This window comes from Bos javanicus, chromosome 4 (genome assembly GCF_032452875.1).
Source record: "Bos javanicus breed banteng chromosome 4, ARS-OSU_banteng_1.0, whole genome shotgun sequence".
Lineage (NCBI taxonomy): Eukaryota > Metazoa > Chordata > Mammalia > Artiodactyla > Bovidae > Bos > Bos javanicus.
In genome coordinates this window covers 112,439,879-112,465,727 of record NC_083871.1, presented here as the reverse complement: position 1 = coordinate 112,465,727, position 25,849 = coordinate 112,439,879, and the positions used below count along the sequence as shown (strand labels likewise).

Sequence of the window (25,849 nt, the reverse complement as noted above, 5' to 3'; positions counted from 1 at the left end):
AAGCGCAAATGTGGGGCATGTGACAAATCTGGGGAGTACCCTTTAAACCCCTTTCTGAGGGAAAAATCGAGTAGGGAAACGGCAACCCACTCCAATATTTTTGATGGAAGAATCCCGTGGACAGAGGAGCCCGGCAGACTCCAGTCCGTGTTGTTGCAGAGTCGGCCACAACTGAGCGCATATACATCATCTGAGGGAAAATACGCTTCCAGGCTGCACGCAGCCCCCCGCCCCCCACCTCCAGGTGCCGGCACTCACACAGGCCCCCCAAGGTCAGGGAGGCAGCACCCCGGCCTTGAGTAAGCGGGAGGAGGGGGTTCGTTGGCCTTGAGTGGATCGCGCAGGCTTTGTCTTCTCTTGCATGCCTCATTCCAATGTGCCTTTAGGAGAAAACAAATGAACTGACTCCTAAGTGCTTCGGTTCAGAGCTTTCCAACTTGAAGGCTCAGACAAACCACCTGGGATCTGGTTAAGACACACGTTCTGACGGCCTTGGGCTGGGAGCCTGTGTTGTGGGCTGCAGGGGAGCTTGAGTGTACATACCGCTCTTTGAGCAGCAGAGCTTTAATTGAGGCTCACGGTGGTTCACATCTCCTGCTGTTCCTATGCCTGTGTGTTTAATGTGGTGCCTGAGAAGCAGCTGAAATGATTGCTTCTGAGACTTCTTTTTTTTGAGGGACTGACTCCTTGTGTGCTTTTTAAATGAGAGGTATGACAGCACACCCCACAGTGCCACTTCCTTTAACCCTATTTCTTTTGAGTCTTGTGAAAGCTACTACTAGGAACCCTGCTTTCATTTAGGAGGACAATTCTTTAGTATTAAATATTTTGAATGTAGAGTGGGGGAATCTATTACTGATCAATATTCAGAGCTGTCTAAGAAAAAACCTGTTTGTGCGTGCGTGCTCAGTCATTTCTGACTCCGTGACCCCATGGACTATAGCCCACCAGGACCCTCTGTCCATGAGAGTCTCCAGGCAAGAATACTGGATTGGGTTGCCATGCCCTCCTCCAGGGCATCATCCCAATGCTGGGATCAAATCCCTGTCTAGTGAGTCTCCTGCATTGGCGGGTGGGTTCTGTACCACTGAGTCACCTGGGAAGCCCTATCACCAAGGAGTTTAATAGATGATTATCTTAGACAAGTCCTTGGAGACCTTTTCTGGTTTAAAACACCTGATTCTCTAAAGCGGGTGTATCAGGGAGGAAAAATATTTCTGTAAGCAGCTTTTGGCAGGAAGAGCTCTTTGCTGGAGGCCCCTTTTGTCTTGTCACTAACTTCTAAACCAGACTCTCCCTGCTCTACTCATCTTCTGCCAAGCACACCTTTCAGATCTGGTGATCACACAATTCCTTGTCTAGCCTGTTGGTCCTTTCCATAGACGATAGAAGCAGAACTGAAGAATACGTGATTAACAGATGACCAGATGTCTTTGGGGAGCTCATGGACAAACCGTGAGAACAAGATGGCATCTGAGGAAAGACCAGGAGGAGTCGGCCAGCCGGCACACAAGCCTGCACACAGTGGGGGTGGCGGGAACCCTGCCCCCCATATCTCCGCAAGCAACTGACATCACTTCCCTTTCTCCCTTAAACAACATTCATGGCCCAGCAGAACCTTTGGAGAAGATTTCTGGGGATGCTGAATCTCCCCAGATTGTGGTGTTCTGATTAAAAGCAATTTTCCTTTCTACTAACATTCACCTCTCTCTTGAGTATTGATTTTTCGAGTGGCGAGCAGCCGGATCTGATTTGGTAACACTGTGATGTTGTCATGTAGCTTTCTGACAGTACAGATGCATCCACAGGCATATCTGAGAGAAAACCGATGTAGTTTTAAACACACTGGGCTATCAGTTTCTCTGGAGTTGATTGGTTTTGTTTGAAGGAACTGTCTCCTTGCTGCTGGTTCTTGCATGAATGGGTTGTGCAGTGGCAGAATGCAGTCAGCTGGGGGGAAACCCTGAGGCCACACAGGACCATAGTGTGCCCAGGGTCCCACAGGACCATAGTGTGCCCAGGGTCTCACAGCACCAGAGCGACTGACTCCCACTTGGTGAAATGCTGCAACATGGTCATGCTGGCCGCCAAGTCCAGTGAACACTGTGGCTATGCAGCAGTCTCAGCTAATACAATCTGTGGGCTCCTGATCAGCAGGGCAGTCGTAGCCAGAAGTGTCTGCTGAATCATGGAAATGGCTTCAGTTCAGTTCAGTCGCTCAGTCGTGTCCGACTCTTTGTGACCCCGTGAATTGCAGCACACCAGGCCTCCCTGTCCATCACCAACTCCCAGAGTTCACCCAAACCCACGTCCACCGAGTTGGTGATGCCATCCAGCCATCTCATCCTCTGTCGTCCCCTTTTCCTCCTGCCCCCAATCCCTCCCAGAATCAGGATCTTTTCCAATGAGTCAACTCTTTGCATGAGGTGGCCAAAGTATTGGAGTTTCAGCTTTAGCATCATTCCTTCCAATGAACACCCAGGACTGATCTCCTTTAGAATGGACTGGTTGGATCTCCTTGCAGTCCAAGGGACTCTCAAGAGTCTTGTCCAACACCACAGTTCAAAAGCATCAATTCTTCAGCGCTCAGCTTTCCTCACAGTCCAACTCTCACATTCATACATGACCACTGGAAAAACCATAGCCTTGACTAGACGGACCTTTGTTGGCAAAGTAATGTCAGTTTCTTAGGAGGGAGTAGTTGAGAAATTAACAATAGTAAGAAAGAGAAACTGAAGCGGAACTAAAGAGCCTCATGATGAGGGTGAAAGAGGAAAAGTGAAAAAGCTGGCTTAAAACTCAACATTCAAAAAACCAAGATCATGGCATCCAGTCCCATCACTTCATGGCAAATAGAGGGGAAAAAGTGGAAGCGGTGATATGTTTTATCTTTGAGCTCCAAAATCACTGCAGATAGTGACTGCAGCCATAAAATTAAAAGACTCCTTGGAAGATCAAGCCAGTCAATCTTACAGGAAATCAACCCTGAATACTCTTTGGAAGAACTGAGGCTGAAGCTGAAGCTCTAGTATTTTGGTCACCTGGTGGGAAGAGCTGACTCATTGGAAAAGACTCTGATGCTGGGAAAGATTGAATGCAGTAGGAGAAGAGGGCAACAGAGGATGAGATGGTTGGATGGTATCACTGATTCGATGGACATGAACTGGGGCAAACTCTGGGAGATGGTGAGGGACAGGGAAGCCTGGTGTGCTACAGTCCATAGGATCACAAGAGAGTCAGACATGACTTGACAACTGAACAACAACTCCTTGGAGGGAAAGCTATGACAAACCTAGACAGTGTATTAAAAAGCAAAGACATCACGTTACTGACACAGGTCTGTATACTCAGTGCTATGGATTTTCTGGTAGTCATGTACGAGTTTGAGAGTTGGACCATAAAGGCAGCTGAACACAGAAGAACTGATGCTTTCGAATTGTGCTGGAGAAGACTCTTGAGAGTCCCTTGGACAGCAAGATCAAACCAGCCAATCCTAAAGGAAATCAACCCTGGATACTCATTGGAAGAACTGATGCTGAAGCTCCAATACTTTGGCCACCTGATGTGAAGAGTCAACTCACAGGAAAAGACCCTGATGCTGGGAAAGATTGAAGGAAAAAGAAGGGGGCGGCAGAGGATGAATGGCTGGATGGCATCACTGACTCAATGGACATGAGTTTGAGCAAACTCTGGGAGATAGTGAAGGACAGAGAAGCCTGGCGTGCTGCAGTCCATGGGGTTGCAAAGAGTTGGACATGACTTAGAGACTAACAATGATGACAAAGAAGAAGAAACTAACCCATCACAGTGAATAAGCCAAAATATGTTTTTTAAAGACATTCCCTGATATATTTTACCTTTTCTTCTAGTGGTCAAGAGTTGGCACCGTTCAGAAGACCCATGTTTTCAGGAGACCCTGGAGAGACTACCTTCAGAATTATGCTGAGAAAAGCACCCACCAGACACCAAGGAAGTCCCAGAAAAGGCTCTGGACTTGGAGAATCTGTGGCTGGGAGTTCAGTGAAAATAACATTTTTTTTTTTTAATCACCTAAATCTAGTCAGGGCTTCCAGGTGGCTCTGCTCGCCAATGCAGGAGACCTGGGTTCAATCCCTGGGTTGGGAAAATCCCCTGGAGGAGAGCATGGCAACCCATTCCAGTGTTCTTGCTTGGAGAATCCCATGGACAGAGGAGCCCGGTGGGCTACACTCTATGGGGTGGCAGAGAGTCGGACATGATTTAGCAGCAAACAGCAAATCTAGTCAAAAGATGGGTCTCCTCATTTGGAAGAATATTTAGGTATAGTTAATCATTTGAGATCCAACCAGTCCATTCTGAAAGAGATCAGCCCTGGGATTTCTTTGGAAGGAATGATGCTAAAGCTGAAACTCCAGTCCTTTGGCCACCTCATGCGAAGAGTTGACTCATTGGAAAAGACTCTGATGCTGGGAGGGGTTGGGGGCAGGACAAGAAGGGGACGACAGAGGATGAGATGGCTGGATGGCATCACTGACTCGATGGACGTGAGTCTGAGTGAACTCCGGGAGTTGGTGATGGACAGGGTGGCCTGGCGTGCTGCGATTCATGGGGTCGCGAAGAGTCGGACACGACTGAGCGACTGAACTGAACTGAGGTGAAGTGTTCAGAAACCAGTATAGAGACGAGAGTGGTTTCTGAGAACATACATGTGTCTAACCCAGATCACAGCTGGCTGTCAGGACTCTGCCTTCACTGGGGTCTACTAGAGGGGATCCCTAGTAGACCAAAACTAAAGGGCTTTAGACAGTAAGTCTATACACATTTAAAGTCTTTTATCAATGCCCTAGTGGGCTCTTGCTTTTGAAATACTTTTTCCAGCTGTATTAGCACAAGTCAAAGTTTTAAACTTCAGCCTCAAGACAGTGTCTTTTCTTCTGAGGCTGACCTCAGAAAGTAGGATATATAATAACCCCATGCTTGATATTTTCACTGTGTTTTGAACTATTCTTTCCTTGAATTAACCTCAGATCTCAAAATGCAACTGTCTCTGCTGGGTGGCAGGTGGAATGGTCATCAAAGAGAATCCTGGGAAACAAATGACCCTTGTTCATGAGAGCTTCCCGATGCTCCCCACAAAGAGGCTCCTCCTTGGGGCTGGCTCACATGTTATCAAGATAACCTGAGAAACTCCTGCACAAGCCACGTGTGCTGTCAGAGCCCTTTTTCTCATTCATGGCCACAGAGTGTGAAATAATACTTAACTGGCTCCAGCAGTCTGGAGGGTGATTGACTGCGTATCAAAAATGAGAGAGTGGAAAGGAAAAGGACGGTGTATCCAGTAGCAGGGCTTTCACCTACAGGCGGTGCAAGCTGCTGGTTATTGGAGACTTCCGCATTATGCAGAAGGGACGACAGAAGATCGGAGAACAGTTCAGAGGGAAGAACTGGAATTCTTTTATGTTTAACTCAGGCGTTTCACTGAGAGAAAGGAAAAGTGAAAAAAGAACTGAATCGGAGGTAAACACGCCTGAATTGCACACCTGATGATGCTGTTCTCAGCATGAAAGTGAAAGTATTAGTCGCTCAATCATGTCCAACTCTTTATGACCCCATGGACTGTAGCCCACCAGGCTCCCCTTTCCATGGAATTCTCCAGGCAAGAATACTGGAGTGGGGTGCCATTCCCTTCTTCAGGGGATCTTCCTGACCCAGGAATCGAACCTGAGTCTCCCACACTGTGGGCAGATTCTTTACCATCTGAGCCACCAACTTCTCTGTATACTTTTAAGCAAAGTGCTGTAAACAGTGGGATCTGGGGTTCACGGTCCTGACAGCATATTCAGACTCTTTGGGGATGGGAGGCAGGTGTCGGGGGGGGGGTCCAAAAAGCTCCCCAGAGGATGCTAAAGTGCAGCCACCGCTGCAGTCACTCATTAGGTGTTGACTGAGGGATGAATGCACTTTCTGAGTCACACTTTATTGTTAATCTTTAAAATGTGGTCAGTAATGTCCACTCAGACCACACAGATCTACTATCAGGATGAAACAGAATCATGAACTGAAAGCATTTCAGCCAAGTTATGTACAAATGTATCATTTCTGGCTTTATCCTTTCCTTTTTCCTAAAAGTTAAAATTCTCAACTAAACTTTTGAAAATCACTTTCAGCCATTTCTCACAGGGAAATTTCACAATTAATCTCATTCTCTATGTTTAAAATAATTGCACCCCACGATCATATGAATTTTTATGTACATTTATGTTTTAGCATAGAACTGATTTTACCTTTTTAAAAAAAAGCCTTTTGGGACTGTTCCCAGGCAGAAAGAAACTCAACAGCACAATCAAGGATCTGCCTGGTTTTTAGACACTCTTGAATACAGACTTGTGCAGAACGTGGGGAATCAACCGCAGATCTCCAACGGTGAAACAACTGACATTGGGTCAAAAACCTCATCTGGCACAATGTTTCTGCAACTTCAGAAACCAGAGGCAGGACACAGGCCCTGAACTGCCAGCAAAGGTGGAGTCAGCACTTCTATTAATAGGTGGGGCCTGGCAGGCAATATCCCGGGGGAGGAGTCACACCCAGGGATCCTGATGGAAGTCTTTCTGGTTGACAAGTCAGAAAAGGAAGTGCTACCGGATTAATCTGGAAGGCTGAGCTCCCTCGAATGGCCCCAAGGGATATACAAGGATGTTCAGCAATGCAGTGTAGTAGGAAGAGTTTGCACCGGGCCTCGAGAGAGGTAACGGCAGAAACAGACACCCGGGGACAACCCTGGGCTCAGACAGACTTCCCTTTCACGGGCTTCTCGCAACACTGCAGCGGCATAAGAGCAAGACAGAAGGGAACCCTGCGACTCGCTGGAGGGGTTCTGCCATCCACAGAGGAGTTGCTATAGCAACACGCATCACCTGTGACCCCGGCCCTCCCTAGCCCCACGTGACGGAGGTGACAGCGGACAGTCCTGGAAGGCAGGGAACAGGGACGCGCCTCTAAGGATGGTGCCAAGTGGGGTGGGGGTGACGGCTTGGACAGAGTACTGGACAGAACCCCAACATCCTTGGGCTTCAAAATCTGTTGTGTGGGAAGAAGGGAAAGAGGACAACACTGGGATTAAAGAGAAGCCCACAGGAAGGAGGAATCAAGGAGCTGGGAAGTTGTCCCAGAGGTGGGGGCTGGTACCCCTCTGGATTTTTCCATGGTGGTGTTGGGCAGTCCTAGTTAGGAACGAGGAGAACCTGAGTGAAGGCAGCCCCAGACACGGTTGGGCACGTGGGACAGCGAGCAGAGGGTGTCGGGGGCTGAGAGGGGGTCAACCCACCGCCCTTCACTTCAGCTACTCTGGTGAATTTTCCCTACATCAGCTCCTCACCTGCCCCACTGTAATCGGAACACACACCTGCCGACCTGCTCTTGCAGTGATGTCTGAAGGCTTTGCAGTTAAGGAGACCTCTAAAGACTGCCCAGGTCCCTTAGATGAGAGTCTAGTCAACAATATTCATGCCGAGACACTGCATCCGGCATGTGCAGTCTGGGAGGCCAGAGTCGTAGAGCTTAGATTTGCTAACTTCGGTTCATTTCCTCTGAAGGAGGATGTTACACACAAGCCAAAAATGACAATAAAGAAATATCCAAATGATGTCAAGAGCAGCAAATACAAATGTAAAGAAGTCAAGATAAAAGCAAGAGGCAAAAGAAAACAGAAAATGATAGAACTAATAAACAAATCCATAGTTGGTCGTGTGGGGAAAAAAAAAATCTGTCAGATAATCTGAGAAAAAAGGGAAACGTCTACACCTACAATATAAAAACACATGTATAGAAATTTTCTAAGGAGAGAATGGAAATTATTATGAAAATGTATTTTGTTCAACGCTGCAGAAGTGAATTGGAAAACTTAGATTACATGCATGAATTTCTAGAAAAATGTAAAGAGCAGAAATTATAGTAGAGGAGAAAGAGACTCTAATTAGACCAATGATCATAAAAGAAGTTGAGAGAGTTGCTAAGGAGCTCCGCTCACACACACACACGAGAGAACAGTCAGCTCCAGTGGTTTTACAGCTGACGTTTACTCAAATTACAAAGTACAGATGGGAAGGGCTCCAGGGCTATTTCTATCTTTGCAACACGTAGAGTGTGGTCCATGGCCCAGCAGCATCAGCACCACCTGGGAGGTTGTGAGAGCAGCAGCATCTCAGGTCCCACCTCTGACCTGCTGAGTCTGCATTCATGCATCTCCCCAGGTGAGTCTAAGCACGTTCAAGTTTGGAGGGGGGCTTCTTGGAGTTACTCCACTGGTTAGAGAGTGATGGAGAAAGTCCTGCCATGGCAGGGACTGCGTATCCCAGAGTCTGAAGTCAAGGTGTGGGCAGGCCTGAGTTCCCATCTGGAAGCCCTGGGGGGAAATGTGCTTCCAAGCTCACTCTTGATGTTGCTAGAATTTGACCTTTGAGGTTGGGGGACTGAGGTCCCAGGCCCCTTCCTGATCTGACTGGGACTGCTCTCCTGGGGGCCTCCCATATTCCTTGCTGGGTGGCCCCTTAGACTTTTTTTTTTATAAAATCCCAACTTGCACTCCCCCAAAGTAAAAGGATGCTACAATCCCATCTTATCCAAGAATTACTTTTGTGAAAAAACAAAGCTAGACTCCCTTGGTGGTCCAGTGGCGAAGACTCCATGTTCCCAGTGCAGGGGACGTGGGTTCTATCCCTGGTCTGCAGAGCAACTGAGGCCCTGAGCCACAACTACTGGAGCCCTTGTGCTCTAGGGCCCATGAGCCGCAACTACTGAAGCCTGGAAGCCCTAGAGACCGTGCTCCATAACTGCAATAGAAGCCACTGTAATGAGAAGCCCATGCACCACAATGAAAAGTGGCCCTTGCTTGCCACAACTAGAGAAAACCTGTGCAAAGCAACAAAGACCCAGAGCATCCAAAAATAATAGCTTAAAAATAAAAAAGAAAAATGTTTTAGTAAAATGACTTTAGTTATACCTTGAGAGAATGCTTCACTATGACTAAAGGTGGTTAACGCTAGGAATAAAAGCATGGCTCACTGTTTCGAAATCTATCAACAGAAGAAAAAGTGCATGGTTATCTCTAAAAGATGTCGAGGTGGCATTGCTGCTGCTGCTGCTGCTGCTAAGTCGCTTCAGTCGTGTCCGACTCTGTGTGACCCCATGGACTGCAGCCCACCAGGCTACTCCGTCCATTGGATTCTCCAGGCAAGAACACTGGAGTGGGTTGCCATTTCCTTCTCCAATGCATGAAAGTGGAAAGTGAAAGTGAAGTCGCTCAGTCGTGTCCGACTCTTAGCGACCCCGTGGACTGCAGCCTACCAGGCTCCTCCATCCATGGGATTTTCCGGGCAACAGTACTGGAGTGGGGTGCCATTGCCTTCTCCGGTGGCATTAGATACTATTTAACACCTAGCCCCAGTGAGACACTTATCAAAACAGGAATCCTCAAGGTATCATCTACATATAAAAATCCTAAAGGTATGTGCATATAAGATGTGTCTATACTTGGGCAGAAAACTAAGACAGCCCGCTCAGGTTCTTGGTCCTGGGGGGCACACACCTTTTCCCAATTATATTCAATTAAACACTCATTAGGTTTGCAGTGAAGGAGTTTGCTGATATAATCATGTGCTAAATTAGCTGTCTTTTTTTTTCAAATAACTTTTGGATTTTGCACTTTGCCAAAACAGAGGAACTAGTTAGAAATTAACTTATCAGGCTGTCTTCATAGGAATTTTGTATAATGTAAAAGGAAGACACATGTTAAGTGGAAAGACATTCTGTTGCTGAACAGGAAAACATTATTTGTGTAGTTGTCCATTACTCTGCAATTAACTTACACATAAAATTCAGTCCCCATAAAATCTCTAGGTAATGCCAGTAAAATGATTGGAACACTAAAATCACTTGGGAAAAGCAATGTTCAAGGACAGGAACATTCTGAAAAAAAGACAGTCAAAGGGAAATTAGCTCTATGAGAAATTAAATGTTATTATAAAAGCTCAATCATGACCACAGCTTGCTACTATCTCAGGAAGAGTCAGATTAGTGCAACAGATCAGAGAGGCCAGAAGCAGATTTAAATATAAAGGGAAATTTTGAATATAATAAAGATGGGGGAAAATTGGTTGATGATGCCCCAACCAATAGTGCTGGAACTACTGACTGGCCAGGGGATGAGCAGAGAAAAATGAAGCTGGGTTCCTAGCGTATTCTTACCACCCAAATAAATTTCAAATGCAGTAAGTACGTATAGTTAAAGGATGAAATCTAGAATTATTAGGAAAAAAAAAGGAATAATTTTTAAAACTTTTCTAAATGGAGAAGGCATTATATAAAACCCTAAAGCCAGGAAACACTTCATCTTTCATCAGATAAAATTTAGAGGTTTTTTTTTTACATGGAGGGAAAAACTCATAAATTTAAAAAGTAGATATCAAACTGGGAAACCATTGGAACATGTAGTAAAATGTCAATTTACCTAATATATAAAAATTCTTATGAGTCAATAAATGACCAACAGACCAACGGGAAACAATATGAATATACAAATAATTCTTTGGTCAAGGAATATCAACAGGCAGTTCAGGGAAAAATACACACAAGTGACTTATGAACAAAGATATTTAATCTCACTCATGATTAATGAAACCCAAATTAAGACAACAAAACCACTTTTCCAATACAGTGTAGCAAGATTTAGAAGATTATGATGTGCTGTGTTGATGAGGGTGTAGGGAAAAAGACATTCATATCTTATTGGATTGGAGGTATTCCGTCACTGGAGGGTGATTTGTAATACAATCAAAATTAAAAATACATCCCTTGACTCGGCAAACTAACATGTATAAAGCTATTCATATGGAAATAAAAGATGGGAACTTAAATAACCATTAGATCAAAAAAATCTGTAACTAATATTTTATTTGACGAGCTATATAAATGTGCTTGGTGCTCTACGGAAAAGCAGAATGTGGATCATTTGCAGGAAAAGCACACATCAGAAGAGATGATAATTGTTTTTTGGACTTGAATAAATGTCTGTGTCGGTCACTGAAGAGAACAAAAGACACAAAAGATAACAAGAAATTAGGTATCAGAGATTAAACAAATTAATCATGCGATCTTAGCATCAGGAGGAAAAAAGGGATCTGCTTAGAACTAATTAAGATATAAACATAAGAGCTGGAAAGATTATTTTAAGTGCTTGCAAGTGGTAAAGAAAACCACTACCAGCTTGTAATTATGATGCGGGGAAAGACTGAGGGCAGAAGAAGCGGGTGGCAGAGGATGAAATGGTTGGAAGGCATCATCGACACAATGGACATGAATCTGAGCAAACTCCAGGAGACGGTGGAGGACAGAGGAGCCTAGCATGCTGCAGCCCATGGGGTTGCAGAGTTGGACACGACTTAGCGACTGAACGACAGCAACGTATGAGAAGATTCCTAGGGAAATGAAACGACACCTTAAAGTGCCTTGCCAGTCTTAATACTGTTTAAATAATAACCTACGATGTGGCCTTTGGTCTATGTATTCTGATTCAATATCATGAATGTGATTTAAAAAAAAAAAAACAACCACCCTAAGACTTACTACCAGTGCCTCATAAAACAGCTGGTACACAGTTTGGAGTTGTTCCTTAGTGCAGAAATTTGTGGCATCAGATTATTTTTTCTGTTTGTTTTGTTTTTATATTTTACAGACATGCATTGCCATCTGTAGTCATCTTAATGCTGGCAAATTCTTGCCATTTCAAGGAAATAAGCTTCCCTGAATCTGCTGCTGCTGCTGCTAAGTCATTTCAGTCATGTCCGACCCCACAGATGGCAGCCCACCAGGCTCTTCTGTCCCTGGGTTCTCCAGGCAAGAATCTGACAAAGAGATAAAAACAGAGTCCAGGGTTCTGAGAGGTGAATCACAGCTACTGTCTGGGGTTCTGCAACCTGTAAGTGAACCAGAACTCAGGGTCAGGGGTTGCGTTTTCTGCCTTGTAACTGAAAGGACCAGAATGCTGTGGTTTAGAAACAGGCCGTACCTATTATCCAAAGGCGGAAAAAATTAGGCAGAAAAAGAACTGACTGGTCGTTTCTAATATAATGGAATTGGTTTAAGAAATCAACATAATTTTACCATTTCCCCCTTGTAAAAAAAAGCACTCTCACAGCTCCAGGCCTTGTGTTTATGATTATCCTGACATTCCACCCAGTGCTTGCCAACCTCCATGCACATGGGAATCATGTTTTTTGTCATATACATGTGAAACCTAATTATTATTTACTTATTCTCATTAAATTGACCTGATTTTTTATTTAAACAAATGCAGTGATAAAGCTTTATAACCCTACTGAGTACTTCTACGGCCTGTCAAGGCTCTAAACAGAAGCCTGTTCTTTATTAAAGGGTGAATAGCGTGGGCGAGAGAGCTGTTAAAGGCATGCCAGAACCAAATAGAGACTCTCTCTTTAACAAAATTAGAAGGACTGAAAAAGAGATGAAAAGGAAATAACTGTATATTATGCCACGTGATGATATACCCACTTTCTTCCCAAAATGATCTGGTGAGCCCCTACGAAGGCCAACATGTAGCACTGCTCCAGGAGCCACAGGCTACGATGCAAATGGCATCCTTTGTAGTTGTGCAGTGCACAGCCTGACCAACCGTGCATATTCCTCCTTTAAAAAACAGTGACAGAGCCTACCAGGCACGAGAGAGGCAATGAGTAGCTCAGTCAGTAATGTTCCAGAGAGAACAAGAATCTTATTATGTGAAGCCAGCATACCTTGGAATCCATTCTTTGCCTTTATCATTTGATATCATCTAAGACATAAGAAAGAAATACAAGGGAGCAGAAAGAACGTGAGACCAAAGGATGGATGTCTGGAATTCTAGTTTCCAGGTTTCTGCAAAGCAAATACTCTAGTGTGGCATGAAGTGGAGAGCCCTTGGTTGTTCACGGGGTTGTGTTAGTTGCTCAGTCCTATCCAGCTCTTTGTGGCCTCATGGACTCTAGCTCACCAGGCTTTGTCCATGCAGTTCTCCAGGCAAGAATACTGGAGTGGGTTACCATTCCTTTTTTTCCAGGGAATCTTCCCAACCCAGGGATCGAACCCAGGTCTCCTGCATTGCAGGCAGATTCTTTACCATCTGAGCCACCAGGGAAGCCCCCGTTGATCATGAAGTTCTCTTTAATACTAAAGACACAGACACCCTATCTTCACAGCAAGGGGCATGCTTTATTTTAAAATAAGTGTGCATACTTCATTTTAAAGCAGCATTTCTCCCCCTGATATCCTTCCAAATTAAGCTTGCAATTGATTAAAAAAACCTGAATAATAATTTGGCATCTTCCTCCAACTGAAGATCCTTCTATAAAGATGCATTTTCATGGGAGGCCTTGACTCTGACCCCACACTGTGGGTTTCTTGTTTGTTTGTTCCAAGTGTGTTTTTCCAGTTGCCAGTAGGCAGACTAGTTTTCCTCAAGTACCGATAAAAACTCAGTCCCCATGAGCTTTCTTGTGAAATGGTTAGAGAAGCCCAATCTTTGGCAAGCTCACTGCCATAGCCTTTCAGTTTGGGATTTCACCACTGAAGGGCTTCACTGTTTTTCATAAACTTGTTTCTGGGTATTCACTGTTCTTTTCTTTTGGTAACCTCACTTTGAAGGGTTTGCCAAGGTGGGGCGATTATTAAGCTCTCTTATTTAGTGATGGAGTGATTCTCCATCTTGCTACACATTAGAATCACCTGGGGGAGGTTTTACATCTCTGGCCATCTGTATCTTACCCCTAAAGTATCTGATTTAATTGGTCAGGGGTGCGGCCTGGAAATCGGGGGTTTTAAGAGCTCCCCAGGTGATGTGAAAATGCATTTGAGACAGAGGTGAGCGCTTTTGACTCTGTTGTGCACATGAGTCATGGGGGAATCTGGCTAAAACGTAGGTGCCAATTCAGTGGGTCTGGGGAAGGGCCTGGGCTCTGCATTTCTAACAGGCTTCCAGGTGATACTCACACCGCTGGTGAGGACCACACTTTTCAAGGCACCAGATCACACAGATCTCTTTCCAAATGTCCTCTAGTCAAACCAGGACTAAGGAGCTCTTCCCATCTGTACCTGTACAGCCTCAAGTAACATGATTTACAGCTAGAAACGGCATCTTTGTGTATACACTGTTGTTTGTTTCTGAATATCTGATAGTGAGTCTTCTGAGTCATATAAAAAAGATTATCCAGAAAAGCAAAACCCCGGAATCAGAATTCAGAGTGATGAATTTAGGCTCACAAGAACTAGGCTGCAATTGCTGATGTGAGGACCTAACCAAGAACCCCAGAGTTGGTATGAAGATTATTTTAAGCCAAGGATATTTGGGATTTGACAGATGCAGAAAGAAATCTTTTGGGAACTTCCCATATCCAACTACAAATAGAATGAGACCATAAATCTCCTTTTCTGGGAGCTTTTAAGTCCCAGGAAAGAGGCCAAGAGCAACGCTACCCGAAATCACCCTTTCCAGGGGGGGTTTTATGGCCTTGAAAAGGACAGAGACCATTCATGCCGGCATGAACAAACATCACAAACTTTCTTATCTCCTGTCTTTCCTTTAGAAGCCCATTTGTTCTTCCCAGAGGTCTCCCCCACCTTCTGTTTCTCTATGAAGACATGTGTAGAGGAAAAGTTTGTCCTCCTAGACACTAAGGCTCTGGAGTCTGATATTAAATAATCTTCCCTTATATCTATTTCTTTCTCTGCACCCTCGTCCAGCCCCCAACCCCCATTCTCTCTTTTTCCCACTCACCTAAAAGAAAAAAAAAAAAAAAAAGTCATCTAAACAAGGCTCTGTCATATCTCATAAGTGGTTTTCTGTTCTCTTAATAAAGTTTATGAGACGGAGACACACATTTCTTTATAAGCATTTACCCATTATAGAAATTAACCTGGAATTCCAATTATGGAATAAACTATGATGATGAGACTGATACAGCAAATGGTAAACACCAGGTAAGAACTTTCTGCCCAAGTACAAACAGAAAATTTCTGCAAATGGACCTTGTGTTGCGGGGAGCGAGCTCCGCCTCTGGCAAAGGTCATGAGGAAGGAGGCTTGGCATACGCAAAGGCGGGATCAAGCCTCAGGAGTCTCCCTGGAAATTCTCGAGCAATCTACCCCCAAAACCAGAGTCTGCCTACTTTCTGCTTTGTGCTTTCACCTACACCTCTGACTTTACGGTGGGCTGTCCCCCACGACCTCTCTGAAAAAAGAGTTAGCTTACAGCTCCAGTTAATAATTCCTGGGTGTGACAGTGTTTAACCTACAAACTCCTTTGGAAATCCTCTAGCCTGCCTGAATAGGTTTTTCCGGCCACATGTGATTGTTCAGAGCCTCCCAACTGTGAGAGGCAGGAGATGTTCTAAACTGTCTAAACACAGATTCTTTTGAGTAGTTAAAAGATTGATTAGAAATTGTATTGGTGAAGGGATTTTCACTTGTTGGGCCAATGTTTGCTGCTAAGTTTCCATATCCCTTACCTGCTGTGTCCCTGGCAGTGTATTGATTAATATAATTGGTGTAAGTAGTAGCTTTAATGTTTGTAACCTGGGACCCTTGAGTTAATTCTTTTTCTTGTTATAGCCCACCACACCTTTGCTCTGTAGGAATGCAACTTTATCTAATGCTTTTTGGAGGCTGGCGCCTGACTTTAGAATAATCACCTTTAGAGAAAAAGGCCTCCGGGCCAGAAGATGATGCAAATCACCTAAACTTTTGCATATGATAAGTTTGCAGGAAGAAAGCCTGGCTTACTGCATGACTCTACCCCTTCCCCCATTATCCTCTATGCATAACTTAAGGTATAAAAACTACTTTGGAAAATAAAGTGTGGGCCTTGTTCACCGAAACTTGGTCTCACCATGTCGTTCTTTCTCTTACCTTCTGGCTGAATTATTCAGCCTCTTTTCTCCACTGAATTTCCTCACTGAGCTATCCTTATTTCAGCCTCTTTTCTCCACTGAATTTTCCTACTGAGCTATCCTCATTCTATTACTCTTTATATCCTTAATTAATGTTTAATTAAGCAATTGTTTCCTGATCTTCGCTGACGCCGTCCCCGCTTCGAATTCCCTGGATCAGCCGGGGCTGGTCCCCGGCATTGTGTTATATAGGTCAGGCCACTGTAATACCTGGGTAATAGACTTCTAATTTGAACATTGAAATGTTCCCTATACACATTACTACATCAATCAGAAGAATGAAAGTGTCATATATAAAGCACGATTTTTTAAAAAATAAATGAACTTGGGACTTCCCTGGTGGCCCAGTGGCTAAGACTGCGTTCCCAATGCAGGGGGCCCTGGTTCGACCCCTGGTCAGGGAACTAGTTCCCACACACGACAACTAAAGATCTCGTGTGCCGCCAAATAAATAAACACGAAAAACAAACAACTCAAACTTTGGCCTTTACAACTGGATCTCACAGACCATCAAGCAAATAATTTGCTAATTAAGGCAAGAATGAATACGAACTCTTGTTGGACCAAAGGAGCGTCTACAGGCTTATAGAAACTGATTTCTTGGCAGCCGACCAAGAACACACACACATGCTGATGGTCTCAAGCAGTGAGAAGCTGTAACAGCATTAGGAACCTGCCTATTTCAAAGCGTAGGCCTTGTCTCCACCAACCCGGGCATTTGGAAGAATCTGAGAAGTCTCTCCTCTGCAGCCCTGACAAGGCCTTGTCCCATCTCATATCTTCACTACTTTTCTTCTTTCAGCACCAGGACTGCTTCCCTTTGTTCAAGTCAGCCCACGAGGAAAAGCCAGCCGCAGTGTCATTCTAACAATACTCGTAGAAGGGAATTCTTTTTAAGTACTCCCGGCACACAGCACCCTCTCCATGGTATTGGAACCCACGTGTGAGGAACAAAGAGGACTGTTTAGTCTGTCTATTCTGACAATGGGGCAATTCTGGCTTCTTTTCGAAGCTTCACAACGCTTAGCAGGCAAATCCTGGCAAGAATTCATGATGACAAGAGATTCCTGGAAGCTGATAAATAACCGTGGCTGGGGGTGGAATATGTATAAGGAATCAAACACAATGATGTTCCCATGATGCACTGTTACAAATCAGGAGTTAGGGTCGGGGAGGACTAGAGAGCCTTGACTGGATGTTCACACATCATAGCAAGTTGTATCTAATATAATAATAGCAACCACTCTGTTAGTGTTATTGCAGCTAAACTTCTGTCTGGTTTGCTCCGTGTCAATGGCTTGCTCTGCCAAGTGTTTTAAATCCATCATCTTGCAAGGAATTCTCTAAGTTAGGTCTTCATTTCAGACGTGGGGAGTCTGAGGAACAAGGTTAAGAAACCCGCTGGGCAGAGGCAGTGATGGTATCAGACCCCAGGCCTCCCGCCCTGCCTCACCCCTTCCTGTCTTGGGCATCAGCAAAGTCAGTCATCACTTTGGAGACTCATCAGTAGGTCTGGAGGTGTCTCAGAGATCTCGCCCACTTCATACCTTAGAGTGAAAAAGCAGAAACTTGGAGCACTTACTCAAGCAGCCCGACCATCTGGGTAGGGCAAGGAGGGGGACCCACGGGCTCCTCATCACTCAGGGTCATGTGGTCACTGACTTCGCATCCAATTAATTTTGCAGCTAACCACTGCATCCCTTCATTTTAGTGCTATGCTTTCAAATGACCAGTATTATTACCTGCAGAAGTGGTAAAAATCCACTGAGCTTTCTCAGCCTACGTGCGCCCCTAAAGCCTGGAAGGCTACAGGGCTGTGTGTATAAATACACTGTTGGGAGAGGAACCTGACAGTTTCAGGTAATCTTTTAATATTAGAACGTGGATGGCGGGGCTGCATGGCAGCTAAATCACAAAGGCAGAAGCAAGGAACTGATTTGATCAGATCACCCGACAGTCACGTTGAAGACATCCATTTGGGCATCTCATTATTTCACTTAAATGCAGAAGAGTCAATAATACAATATGCCTTCCCTTCAACTTATTTACTTCTGGCCTGGAGCAAGAATACGGTGGTACGTTTTGAGCCTTGGAAGTGCTAAGCACTCTGTTCGTACCTTCCTTCACTTCCTTAATCCCCCAACTATGTCACCAGCAATGTTCTGTTATTAATCCCCATTTTACAGAAGAGAAAACTGAGGCTTAAGAAATAAAGCATTCTACCCAAGACAGGGCTTTGGACTTTACCCGAATCCAGGTGGTCCAAGTGCCAGGGGTCGGTGGCGGACGACATGGGAGACAGGGTGAGCGGGGAGGCCCCGCAGTTGGATTCCACCAGCTCGCCCTGGATGTGCACGTGAGCTGAGGCGTTGGTCTGCCTCAAGGCCGCCTTGAGAGGGGCGATTTGGTTGAACTGGACTCTGGAGAGGCAGCCGGTGAATCCCGGGGTGTTGTACGTGTGGATCTCTTGGTCGATCTTCCCTGTTTCTAAAAGAGAAAGAAAGAGAAAGTAAAGATCATGTACGCTCACTAGATCAGAGCTGTAGTATACTCTCGTCTTTGAACATTTGTGTCCAAATCTTGCTCTTGGCTTTCAGTTTAAGATACTATGTTCTTTCAGATGAAACATTAATGACTGGATAAGGCTTTAGGGCTGAAGACTTCACTTTAAAAGGACCTTCTCTGTCATTGGAGAACGTGGTAAGAAGAGTAAGACTATATTTGCTAAAATAAAATACATTCCTAATTACCTTCCAGCTACTTGAGATGTTGCTGAAACTAACAACACTCACTTGGCTCTGACTGACTTTTCACCTCTTTTCTGATGCTTCAGTGACTCTCATATAACTTCCCAGACCTCCTGGTAGATTAAGGTTTCCTTTTGTGCCTCTTATTTTATTCTTTAGAATTCTTAAAAAAAAAAAAAAAGAAAAAAATGATTCCTACAGCCTATAATCCTGGAGAAGGGAATAGTAACCCACTCTAGTGTTCCTGCCTGGAGAATCCCATGGACAGAGCTTGGCGAGCTACAGTCCCTGGGGTTGCAGGACCGACACGACTGAGCGACTAACACACACACACACAGCCTATAATCAGGCATTTTCTTTCTTTAGAATCCAGTCCTCTGGGAATTCTGAGGCTTCCAGAATCCCAGCTAGTGTGGGAAGGGTGTTTTGGGAGTCAGGAAAGTTTCCTAATTCAATTACAAACATACAAATGCATTTAAGAATCATCACCTCCCCTAAACCTGTAAGTTCAGCCTCTTCTCCTACACTAACATTCCAATCAGGGGTGAGTCTGGGTGGGGGCATTTCCAAATTACTGTTTGAATTAATATAAACACACACGGGGACTTCCCTGGTGGTCTAGTGGCTAAGACTCTGCACTCAATGCAGGGGGCTCCGGTTCAACCCCTAGTCAGGGAACTAGATCCCACATGCCACAACTAAAACCTGGTGTAGCCAAATAAACAAATAAATAAAAATAAATCACACGGGCTTCCCTGGTGGCTCAGATGGTAAAGAATCTGCCTGCAATGCAGGAGACGCAGGTTTGATACCTGGGTCAGAGAGATCCCCCGGAGAAGGGAATAGCAACCCACTCCAGTATTCTTGCCTGGAGAATTCCATGGACAGAGGAGCCTGGCCGGCTACAGTCCTTGGGGTCGCAAAGAGTCGGACATGACTGAGCGACTAAGCACTCACACACACACACACACATCATACCAGTTAAGCAAAAGCAAATGTCTTCTTGACCATGGCCCTGGATTCTAGAACCTACCAAGCAGAATGAGGGTTGAAGGAGTCCTAGACCCTCCTACTCCATGGTTCTTATCAGTGTGGTTCCTGGACCAGCACCATTAGCATCACCTGGGAAGGTGTAGAGCTGCAGGGGGTGGGGCCCGGCCCTTTGTATGTCAGCACGCCCTCCAGGTGATCCTGATATGGTTAAGGTCTGAGGCCCACAGCTAAACTATGGGCAATGATGATGCAGGGCTGCAAATCCAGGGGGTGGGCAACCAGCTCTCTAGAGAAGAGCACAGAGCTTGTATTCGGGTGGGAGACTATGCTAAGATGATTCTGACCTTTTAAATACAAGGATGTGGTATGAGCTATTCACCCTTCCACTTGAACTGTGGAAAATAAAGACTTTGGAAAACAGGAGTTAGATACTTCTTTAAAAAGCTGGGTTCAGAGCCAGTGATGTTTCTAATGGGGGAATGCATACAGGTGAAATAGTCTTGTAAAAAAACTTACTCCTCCATTAATTAAAGAATAAATCAGTGGTGAAGGGAGCTTTCAGACCTTGAGGGCACAAGAAATGAATGTATTGATTATTCATCACATTAAAAAATCAGTGTATTGACTGACCTGCACTAGTCCCATGTAAATTTCGATTAGTACAAGAGATGACAACAGGGGCGACGATGATGAAGACAGTAATTCTGGGGATGCTTATAGGGTCTCACTTAGACAAGTACATAAAGAAATTTTAATTAATGATTCTCCATATTTTTCTTCTGCTGCAAATTTCAGTCTGTGACTCTGAGCTAAAGCACATTCCATTTAAGATGGAGAGGCAGAGTGCAGCCGCCACTGTGTACAAAAATCCTGCCATCAGGATGTGTCCTGAGGGTTCCTCTGATGACCAGGAAGAGGCTCTGGTCCCACCGACACCTGCCTTCTTCCTCCCTTGCCTTTTCCTCAAGGCTTGCAGGCTACGCGGCGATCCATTCTTCATCTCCTCATCTATTGTCAGAATCCCTTGTTCTACGTTCACCAACTTGCCTTCCAGGCAGGCATTTCCAGTATTTGGTTTCCGCCCCCTCCCTCCACATTGGCTCAGATGGTAAAGAATCTGCCTGCGATGCAGGGGACCTGGGTTTGATTCCTGGCTTGGGAGGATCCCCTGCAGAAGGGAATGGCAACCCATTCCAGTATTTTTGCCTGGAGAATGCTATGGACAGAGGAGCCTGGCGGGCTACAGTCCATGGGGTCGCAAAGAGTTGGACACAACTGAGTGAGTGATGAACACTCACATCTTCCCTTCAGTGATCTGCCTTCTCCTGGAGCATCCTCACATCAAGGAGACCTGCAAGGACTCTGATCCCAGGGTAGGGAGGAGGAGCTCAGCTCCCTGCTATTTCTCTGGCTTCATCCATGGTGGTGGCACCAGAATAAATAGCCAATGGTGGCAGGAAGCTGGGAACGACCTCAGCTCCATCAGCTGCTTCCTGCCAATTAAAGGAGGGTCACTTTGGCCTGTCCAGCTTTGGAGTAGCGCTCCACAAGGAAGATTCTGGGACTGGTGGCTCCTGCCATCTTGTGGGACTTCAAGTCAGTTCCATTCCACTCACTTCATCACAGGTACTGGCCGTGTGGAGCAGAAGCAGGAAGGTAGACAAATCCAAGGATTCACCCTGAGCAGCCCTCCTCCGGGGGATCTTCCCTACCCAGGGATCGAACCCACGTCTCTTACATCTCTTGTATTGGCAGGTGGGTTCTTTACCACTAGCGCCACCTGGGAGGTGGAGGAGGGCATGGCAACCCACTCCAGTATTTTTGCCTGGGGAATCCCGTGGACAGAGGAGCCTGGTGGGCTACAGTCCATGGGGTCGCACAGAGTTGGACACGACTGAGCAACTTAGCATGCACGCACGCACCTGGGTAGCCCACAGCCTCGCTGGGGAAGAAGCATTCAACCCACTAACTCGACTTGTGAACACAAGCTGTCCAGTAACAAGAGTCAGTATTTGTTGAACCCTTAAAATGTGCTCAACGTCCCATGCAAATCGGACATTTAATTCCTAGAAATACCCTTGGAGGAGGGAGCATTGCTGTCCCTGTGTACTGTGTGAGATAATGAGGCTTAAGATCTACCCCCTGCTGAGGCCAGGCAGAGCCCCAGGCTTCAACCTCTACAATGTTCTGAGCAAACCTTGTGCTTGGTGAAATGATTAAAGTCTATCCCCTGGAGGAGGATACGGCACCCACTCCAGTATCTTGCCTGGGAAATCTGATGGACAGAGGAGCCTGGTGGGCTGCAGTCCATGGGGTTACAAAGAGTTGGACACGTCTGAGCGACTGAGCACACACATGGTAAACGAGGGAGGCAGGCCTGCATGGGGTTCTGGAAAGCACTTCAGGAGGAGTAACACTGCAACTAGGGTTTTTTTGGTTTTTGTTTTTGGTGATAAGGACACTTAACATAAAATCTACCCTCTTAACAAATGTTTATGTATACAGTACAGTCTTGTTAAACTTACAGGCACTCTCCTTCTTGCATAAGTGAAAGTATGCACCTTTGACCAACATCTCCTGATCCAACTCCCCACCCCAGCCCCTGGAAACCATGACTCCACTCTTGGCTTCTATGACTGGCTATTTCAGGTGTCTTATGTAAGTGGAATCATGCAGTATTTATTCTTCTGTGTCTAGTTTATTTCACTTGGCGTAACATCCTCCAAGTTGATCCATGTTGTAGCAAATGGCAGGATTTCCTTCTTTTATAAGGCTGAATAATACTTCACTGTCTACTTTATTTTCTTTATCCATTCCTCTGTCAATGGACATTTAGGTTGCTTCCAGGCCTTGGCTGTTGTGAATAGTGCTGCTCTGAACATGGGAGTGCAGATACCTGTAAGGTCTTGATTTCAGTTCTTTAGTGAACATACCCGAAAGCAGAATTGTTGGATCCCATGGTAGTTCTATGTTTAACTTTTTGAGAAACCTCTGCACTATTTTTCATAGTGACTAAACAACCCCCATTCCCACTAACTTCTCCACAAGCATTGGTGAATGCTTGTTATCTTTTGTAGAACTAGGTTTCGAGAATGAATGGAAAGAGAACTCCAGGTTGAGTCTTTTGTGAGGTTTTGGTTCTGGGACCTGGGGGCCTCATCTGAGGTCAGAGCTCAAGGCCAGATTGGGAAAGACCTTGACGATCGTGTTAAGATGCTTGTATTTCAGTAAGAAACTCAATGATATTTAAGCTGCAGGGGATTGTGGTGGGAACCACATTAGATATTAGATTAGAAAGATAATTCTAGGGGAGCATAGTCATTGCTCTGAGCAGGTCTGCAAACACCCTGGGCAAAGACAGGGGTTCTTCTCCTTGAAGTAGGGCCCAGGCAGAGCTACGCTGTGGATAAAGTGCCGGTTCTTCACCAGCATCCTTTGCTCAGCCACTGAAGAATCTATAGAGACTCCATTTTGGATTTGTTTCCTCTGCTAGCGAGGTGGGTAAGACACTTCTGGTCCTGGCCACCTTTCACATGGTCCTTGACACAGTTTCCTAAACTTTAAGATGGGCAGGCTTGGGACTCTTGGTGGGCCAGTGCCTAAGATTCCTCCCTCCCAAGGCAGGGAGCCCGGGATCGATCCCTGGTCAGAGAAGATACCCACATGCCAGAACTAGAGCCGTGCAGTCAAATATATATATGTAAAAAAAAAAAAAATATATATATATATATATATATATATATTTTTAGAAAGGGCAAGCTTCTGATCATACTGCAGAAAATGAGTGGTCTCACAGCTGTATATACCTGACGGTTCCCAATTTACCGTGTGGTCCCCACTTCTTAAAGAGCTGTCCTCCCGTTTCCTTCTGACTTCAAAAGAGGGGTAAGTGTCACAAGGCAGATGGCCAGAGGGGAGCCCAAGGCAGGGGTTCTGATGACGACCAGGAACCAGGGGAACAGAGGGAGGCAAGGGCTCTAGGGGCCAGGCTCTGCTTTAGCTTTTCCCCGTCTGTGCTTTCTCTCTATTGGGGAAACCCCCCAGGGTTTCAACTGTTGTTCTTTTCCTAAAAGGTGGCTGGGTCACAAAGACAAGGGCTCTGATGCCCAGGAAAGCAGAACCAATACTTTCAAACCTGGACAGTGTCTGGATGTGCTTCTGAAGACCCTTGGCTGAGACCTGTTCCCCCTGGGGGCCATGAGTGCAACGGATGCTCTTGTCTCTTCAGGGCCAGATGGTTCCAACTCTGGACCACGTGATAATGACATTAAGAGCTTCCACTATAAACCAAAATTGGTACATGTGTGAGGTACTGTGTTGAGTACTTAAAAAAATTATTTATTTGGCTACAGCAGGTCTCAGTTGCGGCACAAGGGATCTCTAGTTGTGGCATGTGGGATCTGGTCCCCTGACCAGGGATCGAACCCCAGGCCCACAGCTGTAGGAGCACGGAGTCTTAGCCACTGGACCACCGGGGAAGTCCCTGTTTAGTACTTTCTATGCAGTATTCCACTGTTTTCTAACAACCCTGTGAGCCAAACAGGATTATCCCCACTTCACAGATGGGATGGTTTCAAACTGTGGTGTTGGAGGAGACTCTTGAGAGTTCCTTGGACAGCAAGGAGATCAAGCCAGTCCATCCTAAAGAAATCAGTCCTAAAGGAAATCAATCCTGAATATTCATTGGAAGGACTGATGATGAAGCTGAAACTCCAATACTTTGGACACCTGATGTGAAGAACTGACTCGTTGAAAAAGACCCTGATGCTGGGAAAGATTGAAGGCAGGAGGAGAAAAGGGTGGCAGAGGATGAGATGGTTGGATGGCATCACCGACTTGATGGACATGAGTTTGAGCAAGCTCCGGGAGTTGGTGACGGACAGGGAGGCCTGGCATGCCACAGTCCATGGGGTCGCAAAGAGTCGGCCACAACTGAGCAACAACAACACAGATGGGGAAACTAAGGTTTGGAGAAATTAAGGTTTTGTCAATGAATGAACATTTATGCTTCATACAAAAAAGCAGAGAAGTCACACGTTTCGTATTCTCAATTTCTCTCTGAAAAACAGACTATATCGTGGAGTTTTATATTCATTTGGATTTGGGGCATTTCTATTGAGGGACTCTTCATAAGAATGGCACAGTGAGGTTTCGTTTTAAAAAAATTTAAATGGCTATTAGAGACTCCTTTAAGACCATTGTTTCAGTAATGAGTGGGGCAATAATAAAGACTTTTCAAAATGCTGTGAACCGATGCAGAGCCTTTCCAGCATCGGTTAAAGCACCAGCAAGTTCTGTAAACACTTATCTGGGATAAAAACCTATACTACTTAAGGACATCTAAGAAATGACAGTAACACTATCACTTTAGTGCCTTTGAGCTCATTAAAACTAAATTACGTTAATCTGTGAAATTCATTGCACTGGGGTTCTAGTGAAACCAAATATTAAATACGATTTACTGTAAGAAGCTACCTTCTGTGTGGAGATGTCTTGGCTCAGGGCTAATCTAGGGGAAAACCTGCTCAAAGCATGCAAATTTCAGAAATGCAGTCACTCCTGAAATTAAGTTCTCAAGCTGTCGTTAGTACTTTAACGTCTTGTATTCATGGTGATATGGGTTATAGAAAATAGCCCATTAAAAATACTGATGCAATTCCGGGTGAAACCTTAAAATGAAATGCTCTTGACAATACTTTTAAGGAGGGTGCAGCAATTACACTGCAAGGCATTAGCATGCTCTCCAGGCTCTTTCTTACCCGCTTGCTGAATACTGAGTGACAGGCAGGGGTGTTTGAGAAATGAGAAGAGGAAAGGGCACTTGAGGAGCAAGAAATGCGGGGAGAAGGAAGCCAGACTGGTCGAGGACCCGACTGTTCGAGGACCTGGAGGGCACCAGGGAGCCTCCTCAGCGACGGGACACACATTCTGATTCGACTCACAAAGACATTTCTCATTTCCCTTTAAGACGATTCAAAACGCATCTATATAGACTTCTTGAATATCCTGTGGGATCTATTCACTGGCTGATTTTTGTTGGGTTTTACACTTTTCAGGATTTTCTATCAAAACTCCTTTCTTGGGGGATGTGATATTATGAAACATGAAATATCACCATTAACTTAATGTCTTACT

At 45.2% G+C, this 25,849-nt stretch overlaps 1 protein-coding gene across 1 annotated transcript in view; it reads right to left on the bottom strand.

The window, feature by feature from the left end:
- The window catches only part of CNTNAP2 (contactin associated protein 2), a 2,325,186-nt gene that overhangs the window by 19,586 nt on the left and 2,279,751 nt on the right, over positions 1-25,849 (bottom strand). Inside the window, exon 23 of the mRNA XM_061415014.1 lies at positions 18,222-18,461. Coding sequence (XP_061270998.1) covers positions 18,222-18,461 — 240 coding nt within the window. The remainder of the gene's footprint in view (positions 1-18,221; positions 18,462-25,849) is intronic.